Source organism: Balaenoptera musculus, chromosome 3, assembly GCF_009873245.2.
Source record: "Balaenoptera musculus isolate JJ_BM4_2016_0621 chromosome 3, mBalMus1.pri.v3, whole genome shotgun sequence".
Taxonomy (NCBI): domain Eukaryota; kingdom Metazoa; phylum Chordata; class Mammalia; order Artiodactyla; family Balaenopteridae; genus Balaenoptera; species Balaenoptera musculus.
In genome coordinates, this window is record NC_045787.1 from 54,387,127 (window position 1) to 54,409,516 (window position 22,390).

Sequence of the window (22,390 nt, forward strand, 5' to 3'; positions counted from 1 at the left end):
TGTCTGCCATTATCTTGTTCATTTCCAGTTTAGTCATCACTATTGCATGGCTTCTCCCAACTAGAGTGTAAACCTCCACAAGGGATCCTGTCTGTCTTGAGTCCACTGTATCTCCAGGGCTGAACAGGATCCAGTACATAGAAGATATTGAGTAAATATTTTTTGACTGAATAAATATTTCTTTAGGTATGCAGTTGACAAATGTGCCATTTAGACCACACTCTCTGTGTGCAGCATCAACATTTCAGGAGCTGTAGTGAGCTCCCCTTTACAGGCTCCTAAATTTTCTCCTAAAGAAATTCCAAGTAAAGGGAATTCCCTGGCGGTCCAGTGGTTAGGACTCGGTGCTTTCAACTGCTGTGGCCTGGGTTCAATCCCTGGTCTGGGAACTAAGACCCCGCGAGCCGCTCGGCTCAGCCAAATAAATAAATTAAATTAAATTAAATAATTAATTAAAAACATAAAATAAGAAATTCCAAAGAAAATCAGAAAAGCTGCCATGTGGAAGCCCCTGTAATGGATAAGAGAATGTGTCTTAGAACCAGTAGAATGTCTAGAATGTCATGGGAAGTTTGTTGTCTGCTTAGAGTATATCCGTTTCATACTGACCCAGTTCAAGTGATTTTTCTAGGGTTGGGATTCCTTGTCATAAGTTACAAGGTCATTATCAGTACTTTTCAAAGTTTGGGGACCCAGGAGGCAAAGAGCCCCAAGAAGTTAAAATTCGATATGAGAACACAGCATTTGAAGTATTTGGTTAATGTTTACTTTTTCTTCTTTCCTTTTTTGAGCTGAATATTCCAGAAGGCCAGTTCCTGAAAAGGCCTTGTAAGGCCAATTTTCCACTGCAGTGGATGACTGATGCAGTTTAAAACACAAAAAATCAGCCCCAAGTCTCTTTCTCTGCATCATCCATATAATTATGGAAATATTCTGTCCAGATCCAGATCAAGACACTTCCTCTCCCTCTTCAGATGATGATCTCTACTTACTCTGATCCTATAAAGTGATCTTCTGTAGTATTTGAGGAATATTACTCACAAAACAAAACACCTAGATATGGGTATCCAACCACCTTTTAAGAATGTCCCTAGGGCTTCCCTGGTGGCACAGTGGTTGAGAATCTGCCTGCCAATGCAGGGCACACGGGTTTGAGCCCTGGTCTGGGAAGATCCCACATGCCGCGGAGCAACTAGACCCGTGAGCCTCAGCTACTGAGCCTGCGCGACTGGAGCCTGTGCTCCGCAACAAGAGAGGCCGCGATAGTGAGAGGCCCGCGCACCGCGATGAAGAGTGGCCCCCGCTTGCCACAACTAGAGAAAACCCTCGCACAGAAACGAAGACCCAACACAGCCAAAAAAAAAAAAAAAAAAAGAATGTCCCTAAACTCTATTCATTTAAATAAAATTTTTATTATAAAATATAAAATTCCTACCAGAAAGTGTATAAAGCGTATGTGTACAGTTTAATAACTTGTTGTAAGGCTCACAGCCGTGTAACCTGCACACAGGTGAGGAAACAGATAATTGCCAGCACCCCAAGAGCATCCCCACTCCTGTATTCCCATCCTTACCCTCCTTTTTCTCCTACAGATAACCAGTCTCTTGACTTTTATAACAATTCCTTTGCTTTCCTTTGTTGCTTTGCCACTTATGTATGAATCCCCAAAGGATGTAGCTTAGTTTTGCCTGTTTTTGAACTTTATATAAATGGAATCATACTGTATTGGCAGGGGGGACTCCTTTATTTTGTTCAATTTTATGTTTGAAAGATTCACCCTGTTTTTGGGAGTAGCTCTAATTGGTTCATTCATATCCATAACACTGAGTTGTACTCAATTTTTTTTTTTAGGATTATTTTTTTCTACAGCTGCCCTATGAACTCTTTTTATGGGTAGTTTTTTTGGAAAGTTTGGGTGTTCTTAAAGACAAAAAGTGATGCTAAAGTATAGTAAAACTGTTAAGAACATTAGTTCTGGAGGTAGATGACATGTGTTTGAGTCCTGACTCCACAACTTAGCAGAAATCTTGAGTAAATGATCAAAACTTTCTGAGCTTTTAGTTTTTCAAAAATGGGGGAAATGATAATACATCATAAAATTGTTACAAAGAAAAACAAAAGTTCATAAAGCACATAGTACAGTGCCTGGCACACGGACACAGATATCCTGAGTAAATGATGGTGGTTACTATTATTATTATTCCACTTGTTGAATTTCCAGTTCAAGAACTGTCTCTTCTGGAAGGATCTTGCTTAATACACAGGAATTGAGGAGGTAGAGCTTTAGTCACCAAGTGTCATCGTCCTCTCAGAAATTGCCTTCCTGGTGACTTCCCCGTAAATTCCTCCATAAATCTATCCAAGGAAACTGTGCTATGTGGACAGGCAGCCTCCCACCTTATGAACGGGTGAGGAACCTAGAGCCCTCGGTGACTCCAAACTGAGTTGCCCTTGAATTGCCCTTGAACAAACACCAATTGTTGCATTCATCCACTAAGCAGGTGAGGCAGAGTAGAAATATTCTAATCCCCCATCTTTTCTCTTCTAAGACTGAGTACTAAGGAGTTCCCTGGTGGTCTAGTAGTGGTTAGGATTCAGCCCTTTCACTGTCATGGCCCAGGTTCAATCCCTTGTCAGGGAACTGAGATCCCACAAGCCGAGTGGTGTGGCCAAATAAATAAATTTTGTTAAAAAAAAAAAAAAAAGACGGTGTACTAGAGATGTAACCCTTGACGTGCTATTAAGAATGTACTGCTTTCACAGGGGCAGCATGCTACCTGAGAGATGCACACAATTCCACAGGCATGTTGGATTCAGGAATCAGGGTTACATTCATTCACTCATTCAACAAATATTTATAGAATAACTGTGTGACATGACAGGGACTGTTTCAGGTAGCCAGGACACAGAAATGATTTATTAAAAGTATCAAGACTTGTTTTCTTACCCAGCATTTGGTTTATCTTGGTGAATGGTCCATGTGCCTCCCAGCAATCTTATGAAGAATATTACTTATTATCATCCCAAATTTACAGAGGACAAAAATGAAGCTTATGCATTTAGCTTCCCTTCCAGCTAATAAGTGGCAACACTGAGTTTTTTTTTTTTTTTAACTCTTAACACTGAGATTTTGAACCCAAATTTCTGACACTATAATCTGAGCTCTTAACTTTCTCCTTTACATATGAAAAGGAATAAAAGAATTGTTTTTTTAATCTTATTCATTTACTGCAAGTACAGTCAACAAATTTCTAATCATGGGTCCTCTGAGAATAATATTTACTTTGTTTCTGAGTCATGAGGATTTTCACCAAATAATGTTCATTAGTGGATAATAGTGGTTAATACTACAATGAGTTGCCAAGAAGAAATATTTGACTAATTAAAATTTTGTCACAATTTATGATTATGTAACATGATTACATTCAGCATTGCATCATTTACCATCTAACAAATTTTATTTTGCTACTGATGTGTTTAGTTTTTTTTTTTTTTAATTTTTTAAAATTTATTTATTTTATTTTTGGCTATGTTGGGTCTTCGTTTCTGTGTGAGGGCTTTCTCCAGTTGCAGAGAGCGAGGGCCACTCTTCATCGCGGTGCGCGGGCCTTTCACTGTCGTGGCCTCTCTTGTTGCGGAGCACAGGCTCCAGACGCGCAGGCTCAGTAGTTGTGGCTCACGGGCCCAGTTGCTCCGCGGCATGTGGGATCTTTCCAGACCAGGGCTCGAACCCCTGTTCCCTGCATTGGCAGGCAGATTCTCAACCACTGCGCCACCAGGGAAGCCCATGTGTTTAGGTTTTAAGGCTGAATTTTCTTTCTGAACATTTTCAACTACTACCTAATAGGCACGCTATTAGGTAATAGTTAAAAGAATACAGTTTTTAGATTTTTTAATGTTATGAGTATTGTTTGGAAAATTAATCTGAATGGAACAAAAATGGTATACAACATTCCAATAGAAATTTAGTTTAGTTTTAAGTTAAACCATATTAAATTGCCATTTTGTAGTTTAAAATGATCAACTATTACCAGTTTCATATAGTTCAAGTTAAAAAAATCCTACTATTCCATACGCCTGAATGCAGCAGTAACTAGAGTGTAATCTTTGCCAAGAAAGGGATTTTGGGGTTTTGTTCACTATTGTGCACATGGTAGGCACTTAGAAAATGGTTGTTGAATGAATAAATTAGGAAAGCAAATCAAACATAGTAACTAACCTTCCATCCTAACATCTCTTTGGGTTTAGGTTTAAAATGCAAATAAGAAAAATAACATGATATGAATGTTAGTCTCTTCAAATGATAAAAAGTTTAAATACTTAATTTACCCAAGAGAACTGAAAACATAATTTCACACAAAAACTTGTACATGAAGGTTTATAGCAGCATTATTAATAATAACCAAAAAGTGGAAATAACCCAAATGTCCATCAACTGATGAAGGTTTAAATAAAATGTGGTATATCCATGCAATGGAATATTATTGAGTCATAAAAAGGAATGATTTACTGGTAGGAACTACAACATGAACGAAACTTGAAAACATTACGCTAAGTGAAAGAATCCAGACACAAAAGGCCACATATTATATTAACAGTTAGTATAAAATGTCCAGAATGGGCAAATCAAGAGAGACAGAAAGTATATCAGTGGATGCCAGGGTTTAGAGGCAAGAGGAAATGAAGAGAGACTCCTAACAGACTTTTTCAGTGATGCAAATGTTCTGGAATTAGTGGTGATAATTGTACAGCCTTGTGAATATACTAAAACCCACTGAATTATATACACACTTTAAAATTAAGGGCGAATTTTACAGTATATGAAATGTATTTCAATTTTTTTTTTTTTTTGGGTATGTATTTCAATTTTTGAAAAGTGGGGAAAAAAACTTAAGTTCTCCTCTTCAGAACAAGTCAAAAGTACACTATAAAATAACAGACATGTGTTTATAAATGTAAGAGTATTAGGAAATGTTCCCTTGTTTAATTATAAACCGAGTGGAATGTTTGGAGATTTCAGTAATCTGACAGAGAACTTAAGAGGATTAACCTGACTTCCCCAGTGTTAACAATACCAATTTAAACTGCATCATTCAAAAACTACATAGTCATATTAAAGTAATTGCAGCAATGACTTCCACAAAGAAAACCAATTAGATTAATTACTCATTAAGGCTGTCATCATTTTAAATACCTTATATTTATATAATGGTTTTACTTCCTTAAGTGTTGAATTGTGCCTTGAGATCTAATGTATGGCAAAGTCACATCCCTAACCACTTAATTAGAGGCAGAGAAGTGGGTGGGATTGGACTGAATGTAGCAATGCTGACTTTGCAGATTGGAACACAAAGCGAAGCAGGACGTAAGAAACCTAAATTCTAGCCTTCAATATGCAGACACTTAAATAGCAAGAACTAAAACTGTCCCATTCAGCAGTGCAATTTTTTTTATATTGAACTACATCATATAGGTAAGTGTACACATCGTTAAGTGTAGACTATGAGTTTCCCTAAATTCAACACTCCTTTGGAAACAGCCTCCAGATCAAGAAGTAGAACATAGCACACAGAACTAGGGCTTTTTTTTCCTTTTTCCTTAAGCCTCAGGGAATATTCAAATAATTTAAATCCCCTCAAGAGCAGACTCTCAGTCATGCCATAGTTAAATTTGGGGAGGAAGGGCAGAGGACCCTGAAATGGTAATAACGTATATCTTAGTATACACTGAATTTTGATGGCAAATTTACCGACACCAGTATCTACAATACGTCACCTTCACTGAACCACTGAGTAATGGTCTTTTTCTGGATCCAGAGATTCAGAAACAGTTCCTAAATTTACGCATGACTTTTGAAAATCTCCCACATCTAGATGCTTCTTTCCAACAAAACTTTAACCAAAGTTTTGGAGCAGGAAAGTTTTGTGTCAGGTCGTGCTTTCCCTGCCAAAGTGCTGAGCACCCTTTAACACTCGTCAGGAGGAACGGTCCCCTCCAGACCTCACACGCCAAACACTCCGCACTTCTACCCGAAGCCCGCGGAGCTCCGACCGCTCCCTAGAGTGGTCCAGGGCCACCCTCCACCCTCGGGGAGCCCAAGCCTCTACCCCACGCCACCCCTCTGCTATCCGTCCCCGCCCACCCGGGCAGAAACGCCGCGCTGTTCCTTTAAGGCCGGGAGCGGCAAGGGTGTGCAGGGAAAGGCCGGTTCCTCCCGCCTCCTTCCATACCGCTCCCTTCCCTCTCCCATCGGAGTTTCAGGTGAATGGGTCACAGAGGGAGGAGGCCGCCACACCACTCCTTCTCGCCCGCGTCCACCTCCCCCCTTCTCCTTCGTCTGGCCGAGGCGGCGGGACTCCGGGGAGAACTAGCCAGATCGCCGAGGAGCCCGAGCCGGGTGCAGCAGGTGAGGCTCGCCGGCGCGGCTCGCAGGCGCGTGGCCACGAACCTCCAGCCCCCGGGCCTGGGGTTGGTGCGCATGCCCGGGGGCAGGACGGCGGGGTGGGTGGGGGGAGGGGGGAGGGGAGGAGGGGGAGGGAGAGGAGGAGGGCTGGGTCCCCTGCGGAGTCCCGGCTGAGAGCTGGCTGTCTGCACGTCGTCAGGTGCGCCCTCCAGGTGAGCGCGCTCGTGGGCTCCCGCCGTCCTTGGTGGGTTGGGCCCGGCTGCAGTGAGCAGGTGAGAGCCGGGCGCGGCGCCTGGGTCGCACGGGGGGGACCAAGGCCCCCCGGTCTTGTAGGGGAGGCGCAGGGGGAGGACGCCCAGCGCTGGTTTCGGTGGCGGTTTCGCTCCTGGGCTGGGACTCGCGGGAACCGGAGAGGCACGGGGCGGCGGAGAGAGCCGCGCCGGGCGAACTTGGAGGCTGCCTCCCAGGGGCGAGGGGCCGCTTGGAGCCGCCCGTCAGCTCTTTCGGCGGAAACGCTTAAAGCCACCAGTGTCTAGGCGGCGCGGGCAACTTTTCGCTTTCCTGGGGGCCGGCGGGAGGTTGGTGAACAACGAGAATCCTGCGCCCAGCTCTCCGGGCTGCGGTTCTGGGAGGTCCTCGGGGAGAGGGCCCTGAGCTTGAAAGCTGAAGCAAAGGGGCCGCTCGCTGGCCGGGGCGGGGCGGCTCGGACTCCGAGGGGAGCCTGCTGTTCTCCGCCCCCATCCCACCCGCTTTGGGTGTCCCTGGAGGAGAGGGGGTGGCCGGGTTTAATCCGTGCAGTATTCCTGGAGACCTGGGGCGGGCCGATCGGCTGTTTTCAACCCCCTTGGTGGGAGCTGTGTGAGCCCGCGTCGATTTAAGCTGGGGGGCGGGGATTTAATTTCGAATGAAGCTGTACTTCGAGGGAAGCCGCTCACGCATGGGATTCTCACCCGTGACCTAAAGGCCGCCGCGAGACTGGCGGACCTGCCTCGGGGCCGTCCCTGCTTGGCCAGCGCGGGCGCGCACCGTCCGGGGTGCTCCTGGGCGCTGCGGGGACGCACGGCCGCCGGGACCTGCTCTCGGCCAGGCCGCCGGGTCTTGAGACCCCGGGGAGGGCAGGCCCCGCGCGCAGCCGACATGTTGCCTGCGTTGGAGGAAGTGTGCGGGGCAGGTGGGATGAGGGGCCAAAATGGCCTCTGCACCTTGCGGCTGGGAGAGCAAGCCCAAGCCCCTCGTGTCCCAGGTGAAGCAGCTGAGCCGGAGGAGAGGCACGGCATCCTCGGGCCGGCCCTGGGGCTGGCCGGGCAACCTGCCCACCTGGGAAATGACCCAGGGCGGGGAGGAGGCAGCCTTCCAGGTTAGTGTGTGGCCCTCATGCACAACAGGTGTATTATTGGGATCCCGGGAAAAGAGAACCCCTTCCCGTTAAGGCACTTGTGTTTTTTTGTGATTGAAAACTGGTTCTTTCCAGACAGAGGTGAATTTCTCAAACTGTGTATTCCCTAGTGTAGCAATGTTTACTTTTGCACTGTACGTATTGAATCTTTATTTTCTTTTCCTGGTGTTTAAAATAGACATTTTAAAAGGTGGCGCCACAGTAATTGATATCTCCTCGGACAAAGCAGCAGCCCTTTTTTTTGTAGTTTTGCATTTATTTGGTTATTTGGCACCTTCTTTGTTAGAATATGGAGGGGAGGAGAGCGAGATTTCCACAACTTCCAGGCAATTTAGGGAAACGATGAGCATTGCCTCCTATGTGTAAGGCACTGTGCTAAAAGCCTGTTGTGCTTTATATCATGTAATCACCCCAGCATCTCTAAAAGCTAGATCTTATTAGAACTCCATTTTAAAAGTGAGTAAACACCGGGTAGGGGAAACATGTTACAAATGGGCTGGCTTGAAAACTACTTCAGCTAATCAGGGAAGGTATATCATTAAAGCAACAGTCCTTGATATTCCAGCGTGAGAACCAGATTTGGGGAGTTTTTCTGGAATTCTCTACCTTTGACTAGTCCTTATGGCCTCATATAAGTGTTCCCCATCTTGCTTGATGTAAAGGTAAAACTTTTCCTGTTTTCTTCTAAAGATAATGCTGTAGTTATTGCCCTTTCAAAATGATAGAAGATTGCTTTCAACCACGGAAAGTAACTGGTATGTCTTTCACCTTCCCAGGAACCTCCCAGAGGGAAGTTTTCTTTAGTTGCATTTCAAGGCTTACTTGATTACAATTTTAGTGGGCTTTTTTCATCCGCATTACTATTTATGGAACTATTGGAGTAAAAAGACCATTGTTACACCTTTTCACAAAATTCGCCTCCAGGGTTGCAGCTGTTCTGTACCTTCATGCTTTCCAATCTTGAATGTGGTATGAATCATCTGGGGATCTTATTAAAATACAGATTCTGATTCATAGGTCAAAGGTGGAGCCTGGAATTCTGCCTTTCTAATAAGTTCCCAGGTGATGCCTGTACAGTTGTGAGTTTGACCCTTTTTTCTCCCTTTCCCTCACACTGTAAGCACTTAACTACTTTTCTTGAACTTAACTTGAAGGATTGTATTTCCTGGGTGTTAGTTATGTGAAGAGCTTCAAGGCATTCACTGCTGGATTGAAATCCCAACTCTAATTTGGGCTGTTGATTTTATAAATCAAATATTGATTGAGCATCCCTTTGTAACAGGGACTAGATCTAGGGATCAGGAATGAGAGTGATGATCAAGACAGACATTTAAGTGCTTGGGAAGCTGGTATTCCTTTTGGGGTGGAGATGGTAGCAGTTTAAAAGAAAGAAAGAAAGAAAAAAATAATTAGAGGGGAAATTTGCTCTGAAAATAAATTGGTTTGGTGGATGGAATGAGTAACTGGGAGGACTTCTCTGAGGAGGTGACATTTGAGCTGAGACCTGATCGGGAGGTGCCTGCCATGTAAAGATTGGGCGTTCTAAACAGGAAACCCTCAGGATCAAGGCCCTCCTTGGATTGATGCCTTTATTCTAGGCAATGATTCTCAAAATATATGGCGTGGTTAAAAATCAGCTGGAGAGCGAATTTAAAATGTGGCTTCTGACTCAGAGCTAGTCTATTTCAAAATCTGCCTAATTTCAAAATCTAAATAGAATCATTTAATATAAACATAAAAAACTTCTTAAAAGCAAGTTAATGAAAGGCATGTGATCGAAAAGGAACAGACTGCCCTTAAATATAATAGTGTTTATTTATTTTTACTTGTTGACAGTTTGCTTTAAAGAATACTTTTGAAGCATAGCATTTTCAGGCTTTCCTTTTTAAAAAATATTTACTTATTTATTTATTTCTATTTGGTTGTGTCGTGTCTTAGTTGAAGCCGGCGGGCTTCTTAACTGCGGCACACGGGCTCCTTAGTTGTGGCACGCGAATTCTTAGTTGCAGCACACATGTGGGATCTAGTTCCCTGACCAGGCATCGAACCCGGGCCCCCTGCATTGGGAGTGTGGAGTCTTATATACTGTGCCACCACGAAGTCCCAGGCTTTCCTTTTTTATCTTAACTTAGTTTTCTAAGATTTTTTTGGCCAGTAAATACTTTCAAAGAGAACTTTTTATACTTTAACATCAACTTAACATATTCAGTAAGGGTCAACTGCTTCCCTTTTGGCCCTGACTCTGAGTCAGCTGTTTGACTTTTGTCCCTATCATTCTTACGACACAGTTTCTGCGAAGGTTCTGTGAAGGTGACCAGTGAGCCCCTTCAGCCAGATCCTGTGGCCTTTTCACTTCTCATGTTTTCCTTCATTCAACATACACTTATTGACCAGATATTGTTCATGTTGCCGTGCTGGGCATTGGGCAGCGTTCTTGGTCCTCTGTTTCCTCTTGCCTTACCTTAAAACCCAGTCACAGGCTGCCTTGAAAGATACCTTAGAAGTCCTCTGGTCCACTTCTCCCCACCCCCTGCAAATACCAAACAAGCTTGGCATAAATGGCATGAGGTCAAATTGTTATTTGTTATTTTGGGAGGGTGTGTGGAGAGACTTCCTAACGGTTGAGATGAGATCTGACCCTCTGGAGTGTTTTTTTTTTTTTAAAGGAACCATTTCTAGGACTACAAAGACAGCTCTACAGCTATTTGAAGGCTGCCATAGTGGTCCTTCTAATGTTGAGTTCTCCTGGCCAAACATTTCCTGTTTTTCCAGTCATTTGTCCTAAGACATGGTTTTTCTAGATCTTTAACAATCTAAGTCTGCCTCCTGGAGAGGCACCTACTTGGAACATGATGTTCAGATTTCACAGTTCTGCAGGGGTTTGTTTGTTTCTTTTTTTTTTTTTTTGATTTTATTTGATTTTATTATTTTTTATAGGTTTGTTTCTTTTTAATAACTGTATCATTCCTAGATCTAAGCACTATCTCTGTAAATACTGGGTAAGTTTGGGATAGCTTGTTAGCTTTTGTTGAAATTCTGATCAAGGAAATAAACTTATAAAAATGAACAGTTATTAAGCCAGATTTCCGTTATCTAGTACTTATACTATTAGTTTTTAAAAATTGAGTTTTACGTATTTAAAATGATTTATCCTGCCACCAGTATTTGAAAATGGATACAATATACCTAAGTGCCTAAACACTGAAATTTCTCACCTTCAGAATAATCACCTTGCTGTAAATGCTTTTTGCTCATCTTCTTTAATACATTATCTTACCTATTTATCCCAGTCCAGAGGTCAGGATTATCCCCCTCTTTGACACAGGAAGGTAGCGATGCTCACAGAAGAGAAGAATTTGTCCCCTCAGATTGTGAGCTTTTAACTAGGTTTGTTTTAGCTCATCATTTTAGCCTTACAGAGACCTTGATCAGTGTCGATGTACTTGTAGCCAGTGGGTTACCTGTCCTTTCCAGTGTCTTGTCAGCTGCAAATCGGGATACACTTGTCCACTTTGTCTGTGGTCTCGACTTGATACCTCCCTCCAGGTGGACATAAATGGTTCATTCATTCATCCTAATTAGCTTCCATTATTCAGCCCTGTAGGAATCTGCCTACCCACACTCTGTTACACGAGGACGTGTCCAAGATTCTCAGCATTCTGTATTCCCCTCATCTACCAGTCTGGTAACCTTCTCAAAAAAGAAAATGAAATTGATTTGGCATGACTTGTTCTTTTTTTTTTTTTTTTAACTTTGGTTTTATTTATTTATTTATTTATTTTATGGCTGTGTTGGGTCTTCGTTTCTGTGCGAGGGCTTTCTCTAGTTGCGGCAAGTGGGGGCCACTCTTCATCGCGGTGCGCGGGCCTCTCATTATCGCAGCCTCTCTTGTTGCGGAGCACAGGCTCCAGACGCGCAGGCTCAGTAGCTGTGGCTCACGGGCCTAGTTGCTCCGCGGCATGTGGGATCTTCCCAGACCAGGGCTCGAACCCGTGTCCCCTGCATTGGCAGGCAGATTCTCAACCACTGCGCCACCAGGGAAGACCTTTGTTCTTTAAGATTTATTTTTATTTATTTATTTAGGCTGCTCCAGGTCTTAGTTGCTGCATACGGATTTTTTTTTGTTGTTGTGGCATGCGTGTGGGATCTAGTTTCCTGACCAGGGGTTGAACCCAGGCCCCCTGCTTTGGGATGGAGTCTTACCCTCTGGACCACCAGGGAAGTCCTGGCTTGTTCTTAATTAATTTTCTGAAATTATTTGCTTCACAATTTAAAACCTCTGCTCTTAGGGGAGACATGACAAACTCCAGGAAATAGAAGTTTGGAAAGGGATTTTGTTTGCTGGATTTTCGACAAAACAAAACTTCAGCCTGAGTCTGGATTAATTTAGGATTTTTAAGAACTACCATTGAGCCTGGAATTTTTGGCATAGTCTTGAATGAGTGAGACCTAGTTATAGAAGAGGTAAGATTCCTCTAAGGTCAGTGTGTCAGTATTTGACATTCAGCTTCAGAAATAGGGTTCCATATTTAATAGTGTTTAAATTCAGTTTTCCTTAATGTTCTTTTTCTGAACATCAATTTAGGAAGACAGTTAATCTGGACTTTCACTCTTTCATAGCACTGTAATATTTTGGCCTAAATTGCTCATCTGTATGTGTGTTTGGGTGCTAGTTACAGGGCTGTATACACTTAGATTTGTGCACTTTTCTGTATGTTATACTTCAATAAAGCAGTTTTTAGAAATAAAAGAATGTAGAGAAGTTGCCTTTCCTCACTGTGTTTGGAAAATTATTCTAGTTGTGTTGGCATTACTAACATTTAATATATTTCCATCTTTGAGGTTTCACCTAGATACGTTTGGGCAATATTTTATTCCGAGAAATTTGTAATTGACTATTCTTAAGGATGTGGAGGATAGTTGCTGTTGATTTTAAAGAACAAAGTTTAAAGAGTTTGAATTGATTTACTGTTCCAAACATAGTAATGTGTGATTACACAACCCTTATTTGAAAAGGAAAAAATATTAGACACTTTAATATACTCCAGTTATAGATCTTTCTCATGTCCTTCCCACCATCCACCCCCAAGCTTCTGGCTCTTTCTTTCTAAGTCTTCCCTGTTATCTCCAAACTGCACTTAATCATGTAGTTCAGCCCTAAATAATGCCTGTTGTAGATGCTGTTTACTTTGTGCGTGACCTTCGGGAGAACTTGGTCTCATACTTAACTTCCACGGGCTCCTATGGTACAGTGTAGGCACTTAATAAATACTTGTTGATTGAGTGAAATTGCCTCTCAGATGTTCAGGGATTTTTGTTCTGAGGAATCTTAGAAGAAAATTATTCTGCTTTTCTCTTAGTGAAGAGGACTCTTTAATACAGTGTGTGATGTTTTTCCTTTTTTGAAAATTATATTCCATTTTGAAGACTTGGAAAAGGAGATAAGGGGAAAATGTCCATAATCGTACTATTTATAGATGCTTTTTGTAACCCTTTTTAATGATAAAAGCATACTTTTAAACCAGATTATGCTTTAGTTAACACTGACGGGCTGGTGTATGCTGGACACAGCTATGTATGCCCTTCCATATGCATTCTCATTTTATGTGAACTTTGAAAAGTAATATGAAACAGAATAAATGTATTTTAAGAAATTTTATCTTTTATACATCTTTATTTGTGTTCTTTGAAGTGACTATTTTAAAAAATACCACTTTTGCCTGTGCTGTAAAAAGCCTTGTGAAATTTTCATTATTGCAACTTTAAGTTTCAAGTTTAAACAATATTCATATGCCAGTGATGTGCAGAGCATGATGATAGGTGCCCTGAGGGCTACCAGGCCCAATGAGTCCTACACTCAATGCTTTCTTGTGCTCAAAGAATTAATGGTCCAGTGTGTAAAAATGACAGTGGAAAGGACAAGAGAAATAACCATGGAGTGAGAGGTCACTTGAGATTGATATCATTAGTTTTCTTAGTGATGCAAGGAAACTATGAGCTCAGTAGTAATGTCATTACCCTACTTCTGTTGCTTAGATTGGCTTATCTTGGGAGCTACGGGGCATTGCTCATCCTGAAGATCAGGTGACCACCGACATCAGCCATGTCATCCAGGCCTCTTGAAAGTCCACCTCCTTATAGACCTGATGAATTGTAAGTAAATACCTAAGTCTTTTTCTTTTTCTTTGACCGAGCCACGCAGCTTGTGGGATTTGAGTTCCCTGACCAGGGATTGAACCCAGGCCCTCGGCAGTGAGAGCATGGAGTCCTAACCACTGGACCACCAGGGGATTCCCCTTTTCTTTTTTTTAAGTCTATTACATGTAAAAAAAAAAAAAAAAAAAAAAAGGTGTAGTTGAAACTTTCATCTGTTATGTGTTTGCTATAAAATAGAATAGAATAGAATAAAATAAAATAAAACTGTTATGTGTTTGGTTGATTTGTAAAATCAAATTGAACCAAAGGGTATGCAGTGAAGAGTGAGTTTCCCTCTTACCTATAACTTCCAGGATGACAGTTTTTTTTTCTGCAGTGGGAGCAATTATCACTTGATTTTAATGTTTGCTCTAATATAGTCTAGGCTTATATTTGTGTGTATATTTGCTCCTTTTTGTTTTTCACAAGTGGTATGAAGCTTCCATATTAATGCCTTTTTTAGATGACTGTTGGCAATAGATTGTCAGTTTTTCAGATAACACCTTTATTGAGGTATAAGTCACACACCTGACAATTCACCCATTTAGAATGGGCAGTTCATTGGTTTGGGTGTATCCACAGAGTTGTGCAACCATTACCGCAATCAGTTTTAGAATATTTTCATCATCCCCTTCCCAAAGAAACCCCTCTATCCGTTAGCGGTCATTCCCCATTTCCCCCCAGTACTAGGCAACCACCAGTCCACTTTGTTTCTAGATTTGTCCATTCTGGATATTTCATAGAAATGGAATCATACAATGTTTGGTCTTTTGTGACTGACTTTTCACTTAGCAATAATGTTTTCCACATTGTTAATTTTAAGTGATTCCTTAATTATATTAAAACAAGAAACATGGGGCTTCCCTGGTGGCGCAGTGGTTGAGAATCTGCCTGCCAATGCAGGGGACACGGGGTCAAGCCCTGGTCTGGGAAGATCCCACATGCCGCGGAGCAACTAGGCCCGTGAGCCACAACTGCTGAGCCTGCGCGCCTGGAGCCTGTGCTCCACAACAAAAGAGGCCGCGATAGTGAGAGGCCCGCGCACCGCGATGAAGAGTGGCCCCCACTTGCCATAACTAGAGAAAGCCCTCGCACAGAAACGAAGACTCAACGCAACCAAAAGTAAAAATAAATTAATTAAAAAAAAATAAAAATAAAAAGCTCCCCAAAGTAGAAAATGTCCATTTAAAAAAAAAAAAAAAAAAAAAAGAAACAAAATTGAGGGTTCTTGGTGTCTTTAGCCATTTGGAGATTTAACAATGAATTCTTAAGTTTTAAATTTGCTGTCAAACATTGATAGGGGTTTCCTCCTTTAAGTAGTTTGTAGCTTTAACTCTGATAACTGTAGTTAAGGGGATGTGCTTCTATTACATAGCCTCCTGACCGATACCTGAATGTGGTAGGGACACAGTTGTTTATGGCAATGAGATATGCTGGAGAATATAGTAACTGAGTAGTGCTCCATTAACCTCATACTTATTTTTGTAAACAGTGGTGAAATATACATATAGAAAAGGGCACAGAATGTGCATATAAAATGATGAATAAATTAAATACAAAGCAAAATCATCATCTCAGTCAAGAAATAGAGCACCTCAGTCTTTGCCTGTGTCCTCTCCTTCCTGTGGAAACCACTGTTCTGACATATGGCCATCACTTGCTTTTCTCTATTATTTTACCACTTTGTACATCCTGAACAATATGGTTTAGTTTTACTTGTTCTTAAACTTTGTATGAACGTAATATGCTGTATGTATTCTTTTCTGCTTTGTTTCTTTCAACTTGTAAGATTTATCTACATGAATTTGTAGTTCATTTTTTTGCTTCAGAGCAGTGCTAAAGAAATACAGTGTGAGCCATATATGTAGTTTCATGTTTTCTTGTAACCATATTAAAAAGAAATTAATTTTACTAATATATTTCACTTAACTCAATATATCCAAAATGTTATCATTTCAACATGTGATTGATATAAACACTGGTTTACAAGATAGTTTATATTCTTTTTCTGGCAGTCTTTATTTTTTAGAGCAGTTCTAGGTTCACAGCACAATTGAGAGACACGTACAGAGATTTCCTATAGGCCCCCTGCCCACACATGCATAGCTTCCCCACTATCAACATCCCCACCAGAGTGGTGTATTTGTTACAACTGAGGAACCTACATTGACACATCATTATCACTCAAAGTCCATAGTCAGTACTAGGGTTCTCTCCTGCTGATGTTACATTCTTCCCTCATACTATGAGCACTTTGTGTTTTACACTTCACAGCACATCTCATTTGGGACTGGCCGCATTTCAAGTGCTCCGTCCATCTGTGCGGCTAGCGGCTGTCATAATAGCACAGCTCCGTAGCATTCCATTGTGAGGCTCTATCACAGTTACCCATGGCACTGTAGGCAGACGTTTGGACTGTTTCCAGCTTGGCGTTATCATAAGCAATGTTTCCGTGAACATTACACTGTTAATGGGAGTATAAGTGAATCAGTCACTTTAGAAAACAGTTTGACATTGTCTAGTAGAGCTGAAAATTAAAAAAAAAATTTGACCCAGAAATTCTACTCCTGGATATATACCCTAAAAAAAAGTGCCTGTGTGTATCAGGATGTATGTTGGAGACTGTGTCAGAGCTACGCTGTTCATGACAGCCCCAAATGGAAACCACCCAAGTATCTAAGTAGAATGTTTTACTGAATTTTCTTCCTTGACATTTTCATTGTTCTCTCCAGTTTCTTCATTTCCTTTTCATTCTCATTTACGGTACTCAGGTAATTCTAATTCCTATGGTTAGTGGCACCCAGTAGTAAGATGTCTCCTTTGGAGTGAGGAAGGCGGTCTATAGAAATAATGACAAAAACAAAAGGGGCTTTAGTTGGTTTAGGAGTTGAATTTTGCCTCGCCAGGGCCCACAGTTTTTAGATTCAATGTGTCCACGCATCAGTGTGTCTGTTACAAGCTGTGTGTTTATCGTTAAATTACTGGAGTTTGCAAGGTATTTTTATAAAGGAGATTCTGATCTGATTAGCCACCATTCTGACGAGCCCTCATTGGTAACTGATCTACTTTGTAGCTCTTGTCTTAACTGGCTGTAGTTCATGTAGTGCTTCGTTTAATGTCTTACTGCCCTGACAGACTGTACTCTGTGATGGACCTGGACTGAGGCTGTCCTGTTCACTGTTGTATCCCCAGTACCTAGCACAGAGCCCAGCACGCGTCAGCCTGGCAACTCCAGTAAATAGCCGCCAAATGAATAAGTGAATGAATGTGCTTTCTTAGGTAAGAGAGCGAGGCTGCCAGGATTTACACGTGACCCAGTGGAGGCCACTGTAAGTGTCAAGTCTGAAGGAATCGGTCTTCAGTCACAAAGGCAAAAGGGCTGATACCACTGTTCTAAACTCCCTGGGTCCCATCCCCAGGGATTATGATTTAACTGGTCTGGAGTGCTCCGTCTGGGGATTTTATACATCCCCAGGTGATTCTAACATGCTGCAAAATTTGAGAACCTCTGTTCCGTAGAAACTAAGCAGTCATTCTCAACGTATGGTTTCCAGACTGCAGCATCAACAGCATCTAGAAACTTGTTCTACCCCAGACCTGCAGACTCAGCAGCTCTGGAGATGAGGGCCAACAAACCCTCCAGGTGATTCTGATGCATCATGCACAGATATGTTTACTGTTCAATGGGTGTCTGAGTCAGTTGGGGCTACTGTAATAGAGTACCATTGACTGGATGGCTTATAAACAACAGAAACTTATTTCTCACAGTCTGGAGGCTGGAAGCCCAAGATACGGTGCAAACACGGTCCGGTTCTGGTGGAGGCCATCTTCCAGATTGCAGACTTCTTGTATCCTCACATTGTAGAAGGGGTGAGAGAGGTCTCTGGGGCCTCTTTTTAAAAAAAATTTATTTATTTATTTATTTATTTATTTTTGGCTGTGTTGGGTCTTCGTTGCTGCGCGTGGGCTTTCTCTAGTTGTGGCAAGCGGGGGCTACTCTTCGTTGTGGTGTGCAGGCTCTGGGCACGTGGGCTCAGTAGTTGTGGCTCGCGGGCTCTAGAGCGCAGGCTCAGTAGTTGTGGCGCACGGGCTTAGTTGTTCCGCGGCATGTGGGATCTTCCTGGACCAGGGCTCGAACCTGTGTCCCCTGCATTGGCAGGCGGATTCTTAACCACTGTGCCACCAGGTAAGTCTGGGGGTTAGGATTTTGATATTTGAATTTGGTAGGGGTGTGGGAGGATACAGATTGCCCCATTACAGTGGAACAGTACAAATAATAGTTTTATTTGCCAGTGGTTTGTTCAGATTATTCCAGGTACTTTATTTGTTCTTTCTGCTCACCACTACAAATTGCTAACTTAAAATTTTCATGTGCTTTTCAGCAAACCCAATCATTATGCACCAAGCAATGACGTATATGGTGGAGAGATGCACATTCGACCAATGCTCTCTCAGCCAGCGTATTCTTTCTACCCGGAAGATGAAATTCTCCACTTCTACAAATGGACCTCTCCTCCAGGAGTGATTCGGATTCTGTCTATGCTTATTATCGTGATGTGCATTGCCATTTTTGCCTGTGTTGCCTCCACTCTTGCCTGGGACAGAGGCTATGGAACCTTAATAGGAGGTGGTATTGGCTACCCTTATGGAGGAAGTGGCTTTGGTAGCTACGGAAGTGGATATGGCTATGGTTATGGCTACGGTTATGGCTATGGAGGAGGCTATACAGATCCAAGAGCTGCAAAGGGATTCCTACTGGCCATGGCTGCCTTTTGTTTCATGGCTGCATTGGTGATATTTGTTACCAGCGTTGTAAGATCTGAAATATCTAGAACAAGAAGATATTATTTGACTGTGACAATAGTGAGTGCTGTCCTGGCCATTATGGTGTTTATTGCCACAATTGTCTATATAATTGGAGTCAACCCAACTGCCCAGGCATCTGGGTCTCTCTACAGTTCACAAATATACGCCCTCTGCAACCAGTTTTATACACCTGCAGCTGCTGGAATCTATGTGGATCAATATTTATATCACTACTGTGTGGTGGATCCCCAGGAGGTAGGGATAGTTTTGTTTTTTTTCCTCCCCTCTTTCCTTGGGTCAGAGGCTCTCATCTTGGGATGCTTAATAGATTCACTTTGGGAATGTTTAAAAAGATATTGATGCCACGCCCCACTTCTATTTAAATCAGAAACTGGGAGAAGGGCTGGGTGTCATTAAGGTATGATTAACATACCATCTAATTCATCCATTTAAAATACAGTTCAGTATTTTTAGTATATTCACAGAGTTGTGCAACCATCACCACAGTTGATCTTAGAACATTTTCACTACCCCAGAAAAAAACCCCCATCCTCATTAGCGGTCACTCCTCATTTCACTAACCGTCCCCAGATCGAGAAACCACTAATCCTGTTCTATGGTTTTGCCTATTCTGGATATTTCATATAAGCAGACTCATACAATATGTGTTTTTTTATGATTGGCTTCTTTCACTTAGCATTAATGTTTTAAGGTGCATCTATGTTAGAACATGTGCCAGTACTTCATTCCTTTTTATTGCTGAATACCGTTCCATTGTGGGGATATACCACATTTTATTTATTCGCCAGTTAACAGACATTTGGGCTATTTCCACGTTGGCTGTTACGAATTTTTGTGTGAAACCTATGTTTTAACGGCTCTTGAGTTCAGTATATACCTAGGGGTAGAATTGATGGGTCTGACGGAGATTCTGTGTTTAACCTTTTGAGGAACTGTCACATTGTTCTACAAAGAGGTTGCGTTATTATACATTTACCAGAAATGTATGAGGATTCCAATTTCTCCACATCTCCCAGCATTGTTTTTGTCTGAGTCTAACCATGCTAATAGGTGTGAAGTGGTACCTCATTTTGGTTTTGATTTGCATTTCCTTGATAGCTAATGATATTTTCTTGTGCTTATTGGCTATTAGTATATCTTCTTTGGAGAAACGGTTATTCAGAATCTTTGCCCATTTTTTAGTTGGGCTATTTGGATATTTATTGAGTTGTAAGAAATTTTATATATTTGGATACAAGTCCCTTATAATATGATTTGCAAATATTTTCTCTCCGTTTTGTCATTCTCTTTTCACTTTCTGGATGATGTTCTTTGCACAAAAGTTTTTTAATTTTGGTGAGGTCTAATTTAATTTTTCTTCATTGCTTTTGCACCCCAAAAGGGTGTCGTATCTAAAAACACTTTGCCTAATTTGAGGTCACAAAGATTTACTCCTATATGTTTTCTTCTAAGAGTTTTATAATTTTAGCTCTTAACAGTTAGGTCCATGATCCATTTTGAGTTAATTTGGGGCATGTTATAAGGACATGCAACATTTCTTGCATGTGGATATCCAGTTGTCTTAAGTGTTATTTGTGGAAAGGACTGTTTCTCCATTGAGTTATTTTCATGCCCTTGTCAAAAATGAATTGACCATAAATGTGACGATATTTTTCTAGACTCTCAATTTGTTTCCATTACCTGTGTTTCTATCCTTAGGTCAGTACCACACTTCTTGATTGCTGTAGCTTTGTCGTCAATTTTGAAATTGGGAAGTGGGGGTCCTCCAACTTTGTTCTTCTTTTTCAAGATTCTTTTGGCTAGATTCTAGGTCTCTTGCATTTTCACATGAATGTTAGGATCATGTTGAATTTGTAGATCAACGCAATCCTTCAAAATCCTAGCTGGGAGAAGAATTGTCATATTTACAATAAGTCTTCTGATCCATGAACATAGGGTGTCTTTCCATTTACTTAGGTCTTCTTTAATTTCTTATAAAAATGTTTTCTAACTTTCACTGTGTAAATCAGTATTTCAAAAAGCTGTCAGGTGATTCAAATGTGCAGGTGGGGTGGAGAACCCTGCTTTTCAGTAACCATGAGTCATCCTAATTAAGAAAATGTTTCTAACTTACTAATCTTTTTTCCTTTTTTTCTTTCTCTGTACACTGACCCAGGAATTTTCATTCTTTTACCAGGATGAGTCTCTTTTTGGGGGTTAGACCTTCTCCAATAACTACCATTATTTTGAAGACTGAAATATAGGTTTCAGAGTTTTGTTGTTGACATTCAGAGTGTCTGTGGTAAATAGGGCTGAGGGCTGGTATTCCTTTCTTACCATATTGACATCCCTCTTAGTCCTCTGACTACCTGAAACCTGTATTCTTTGAAAAAGGATACCACTGTTACATAGACAGCTGCAAAGAGAGCTTCCTGTTACCCATTACCAGACATCCAGGCCAGAGCCCTGGTACCTGTCTCAACTCCCAAGTGCCTCCAGGCCAGTGTACCACTTAACATACCTGTCAGACACTAGGAGAACTGTCAGGGGTAGGGTTTCCTTGTCACAGGCTCTTCTAGTAAGCACACAAAAGACACCTAAAACAGAGGAACCTAACAGACTAAATGGATCATTAGCCCATTCTCTCTAATTTATAGCTTGGTTAGAGTGTATCTGCATAATTTTTGGTAAGACTGAAATTTACATTCAGTGTAAAAAGTTGTGCCAGGCTTGTGTTACGAACAAGGCTATAAGCATGATTGGGTACTTAAAACTACTTTTGACAGCTCGGTGCGTTGTGACCACCTAGAGGGGTGGGATAGGGAGGGTGGGAGGGAGGGAGACACAAGAGGGAAGAGATATGGGGACATAGGTGTATGTATAACTGATTCACTTTGTTATAAAGCAGAAACTAACACACCATTGTAAAGCAATTATACTCCAATAAAGATGTTAAAAAAATAATAATAAAACTACTTCTGAGAATAACATTTTCCAGCCCTTTAGAAGTATACCAGTGATGAGTTAATTTATTGGCCATTCTCATCTGTTTATGAAAATATGGCCCCTTGGTGCTCAGGCTTTGGAACTAGTTTTCTGTAATTCTAAAACAGGGATTTATGTTCATTCCAAGGATTGAATCAAGGTTGGTGTGTGTGTATGTGTGTGTGTGTGTGTGTGTGTGAGAGTGTGAGTGTGTTGCTAGGCTGAACTAGTTTGGGCTAGGTTTTATATTTCTAAAATGTAACCATTTGTATCAGTTTTATAGCAGTTAAACAATAGATATTTAGTAGGGCCTTAGGTATTTGTAGAGTGTGGGTTGGGATAAAGTAAGCAATTAAAAGCTAAATATGTCAATATCTTTAATCTCTTTTTAGGCCATTGCCATTGTGCTGGGGTTTATGGTTATTGTGGCTTTTGCTTTAATAATTTTCTTTGCCGTGAAAACTCGAAGAAAGATGGACCAGTATGACAAGTCAAATATTTTGTGGGACAAGGAACGTATTTATGATGAGCAGCCCCCCAATGTGGAAGAGTGGGTAAGTGTTTTAAGAAAGTCAGTAAATGTCCAGTTTTTTTATTAGACCCCC

The 22,390-nt window shown here is 41.5% G+C and overlaps 1 protein-coding gene across 7 annotated transcripts in view; it reads left to right on the forward strand.

Annotated features, from left to right (window-relative positions):
• Window positions 1–6,187: 6,187 nt before the first annotated feature.
• OCLN (occludin) overlaps window positions 6,188–22,390 on the forward strand; it is a 45,949-nt gene continuing 29,746 nt past the window's right edge. Inside the window, exons 1-4 of one of the 7 annotated variants that reach the window (XM_036846984.1) lie at window positions 6,188–6,406; window positions 13,836–13,952; window positions 18,377–19,055; window positions 22,178–22,339. In XM_036846984.1, the coding sequence (XP_036702879.1) occupies window positions 13,903–13,952; window positions 18,377–19,055; window positions 22,178–22,339 (891 nt within the window). In that variant the 5' untranslated portion in view covers window positions 6,188–6,406; window positions 13,836–13,902. Of the gene's footprint in view, window positions 6,407–6,560; window positions 6,676–6,767; window positions 6,982–7,669; window positions 7,761–8,440; window positions 8,462–13,835; window positions 13,953–18,376; window positions 19,056–22,177; window positions 22,340–22,390 lie in introns of those variants that run through there. The other 6 variants (XM_036846987.1, XM_036846985.1, XM_036846989.1 and 3 more) reach the window with 6 other exon arrangements.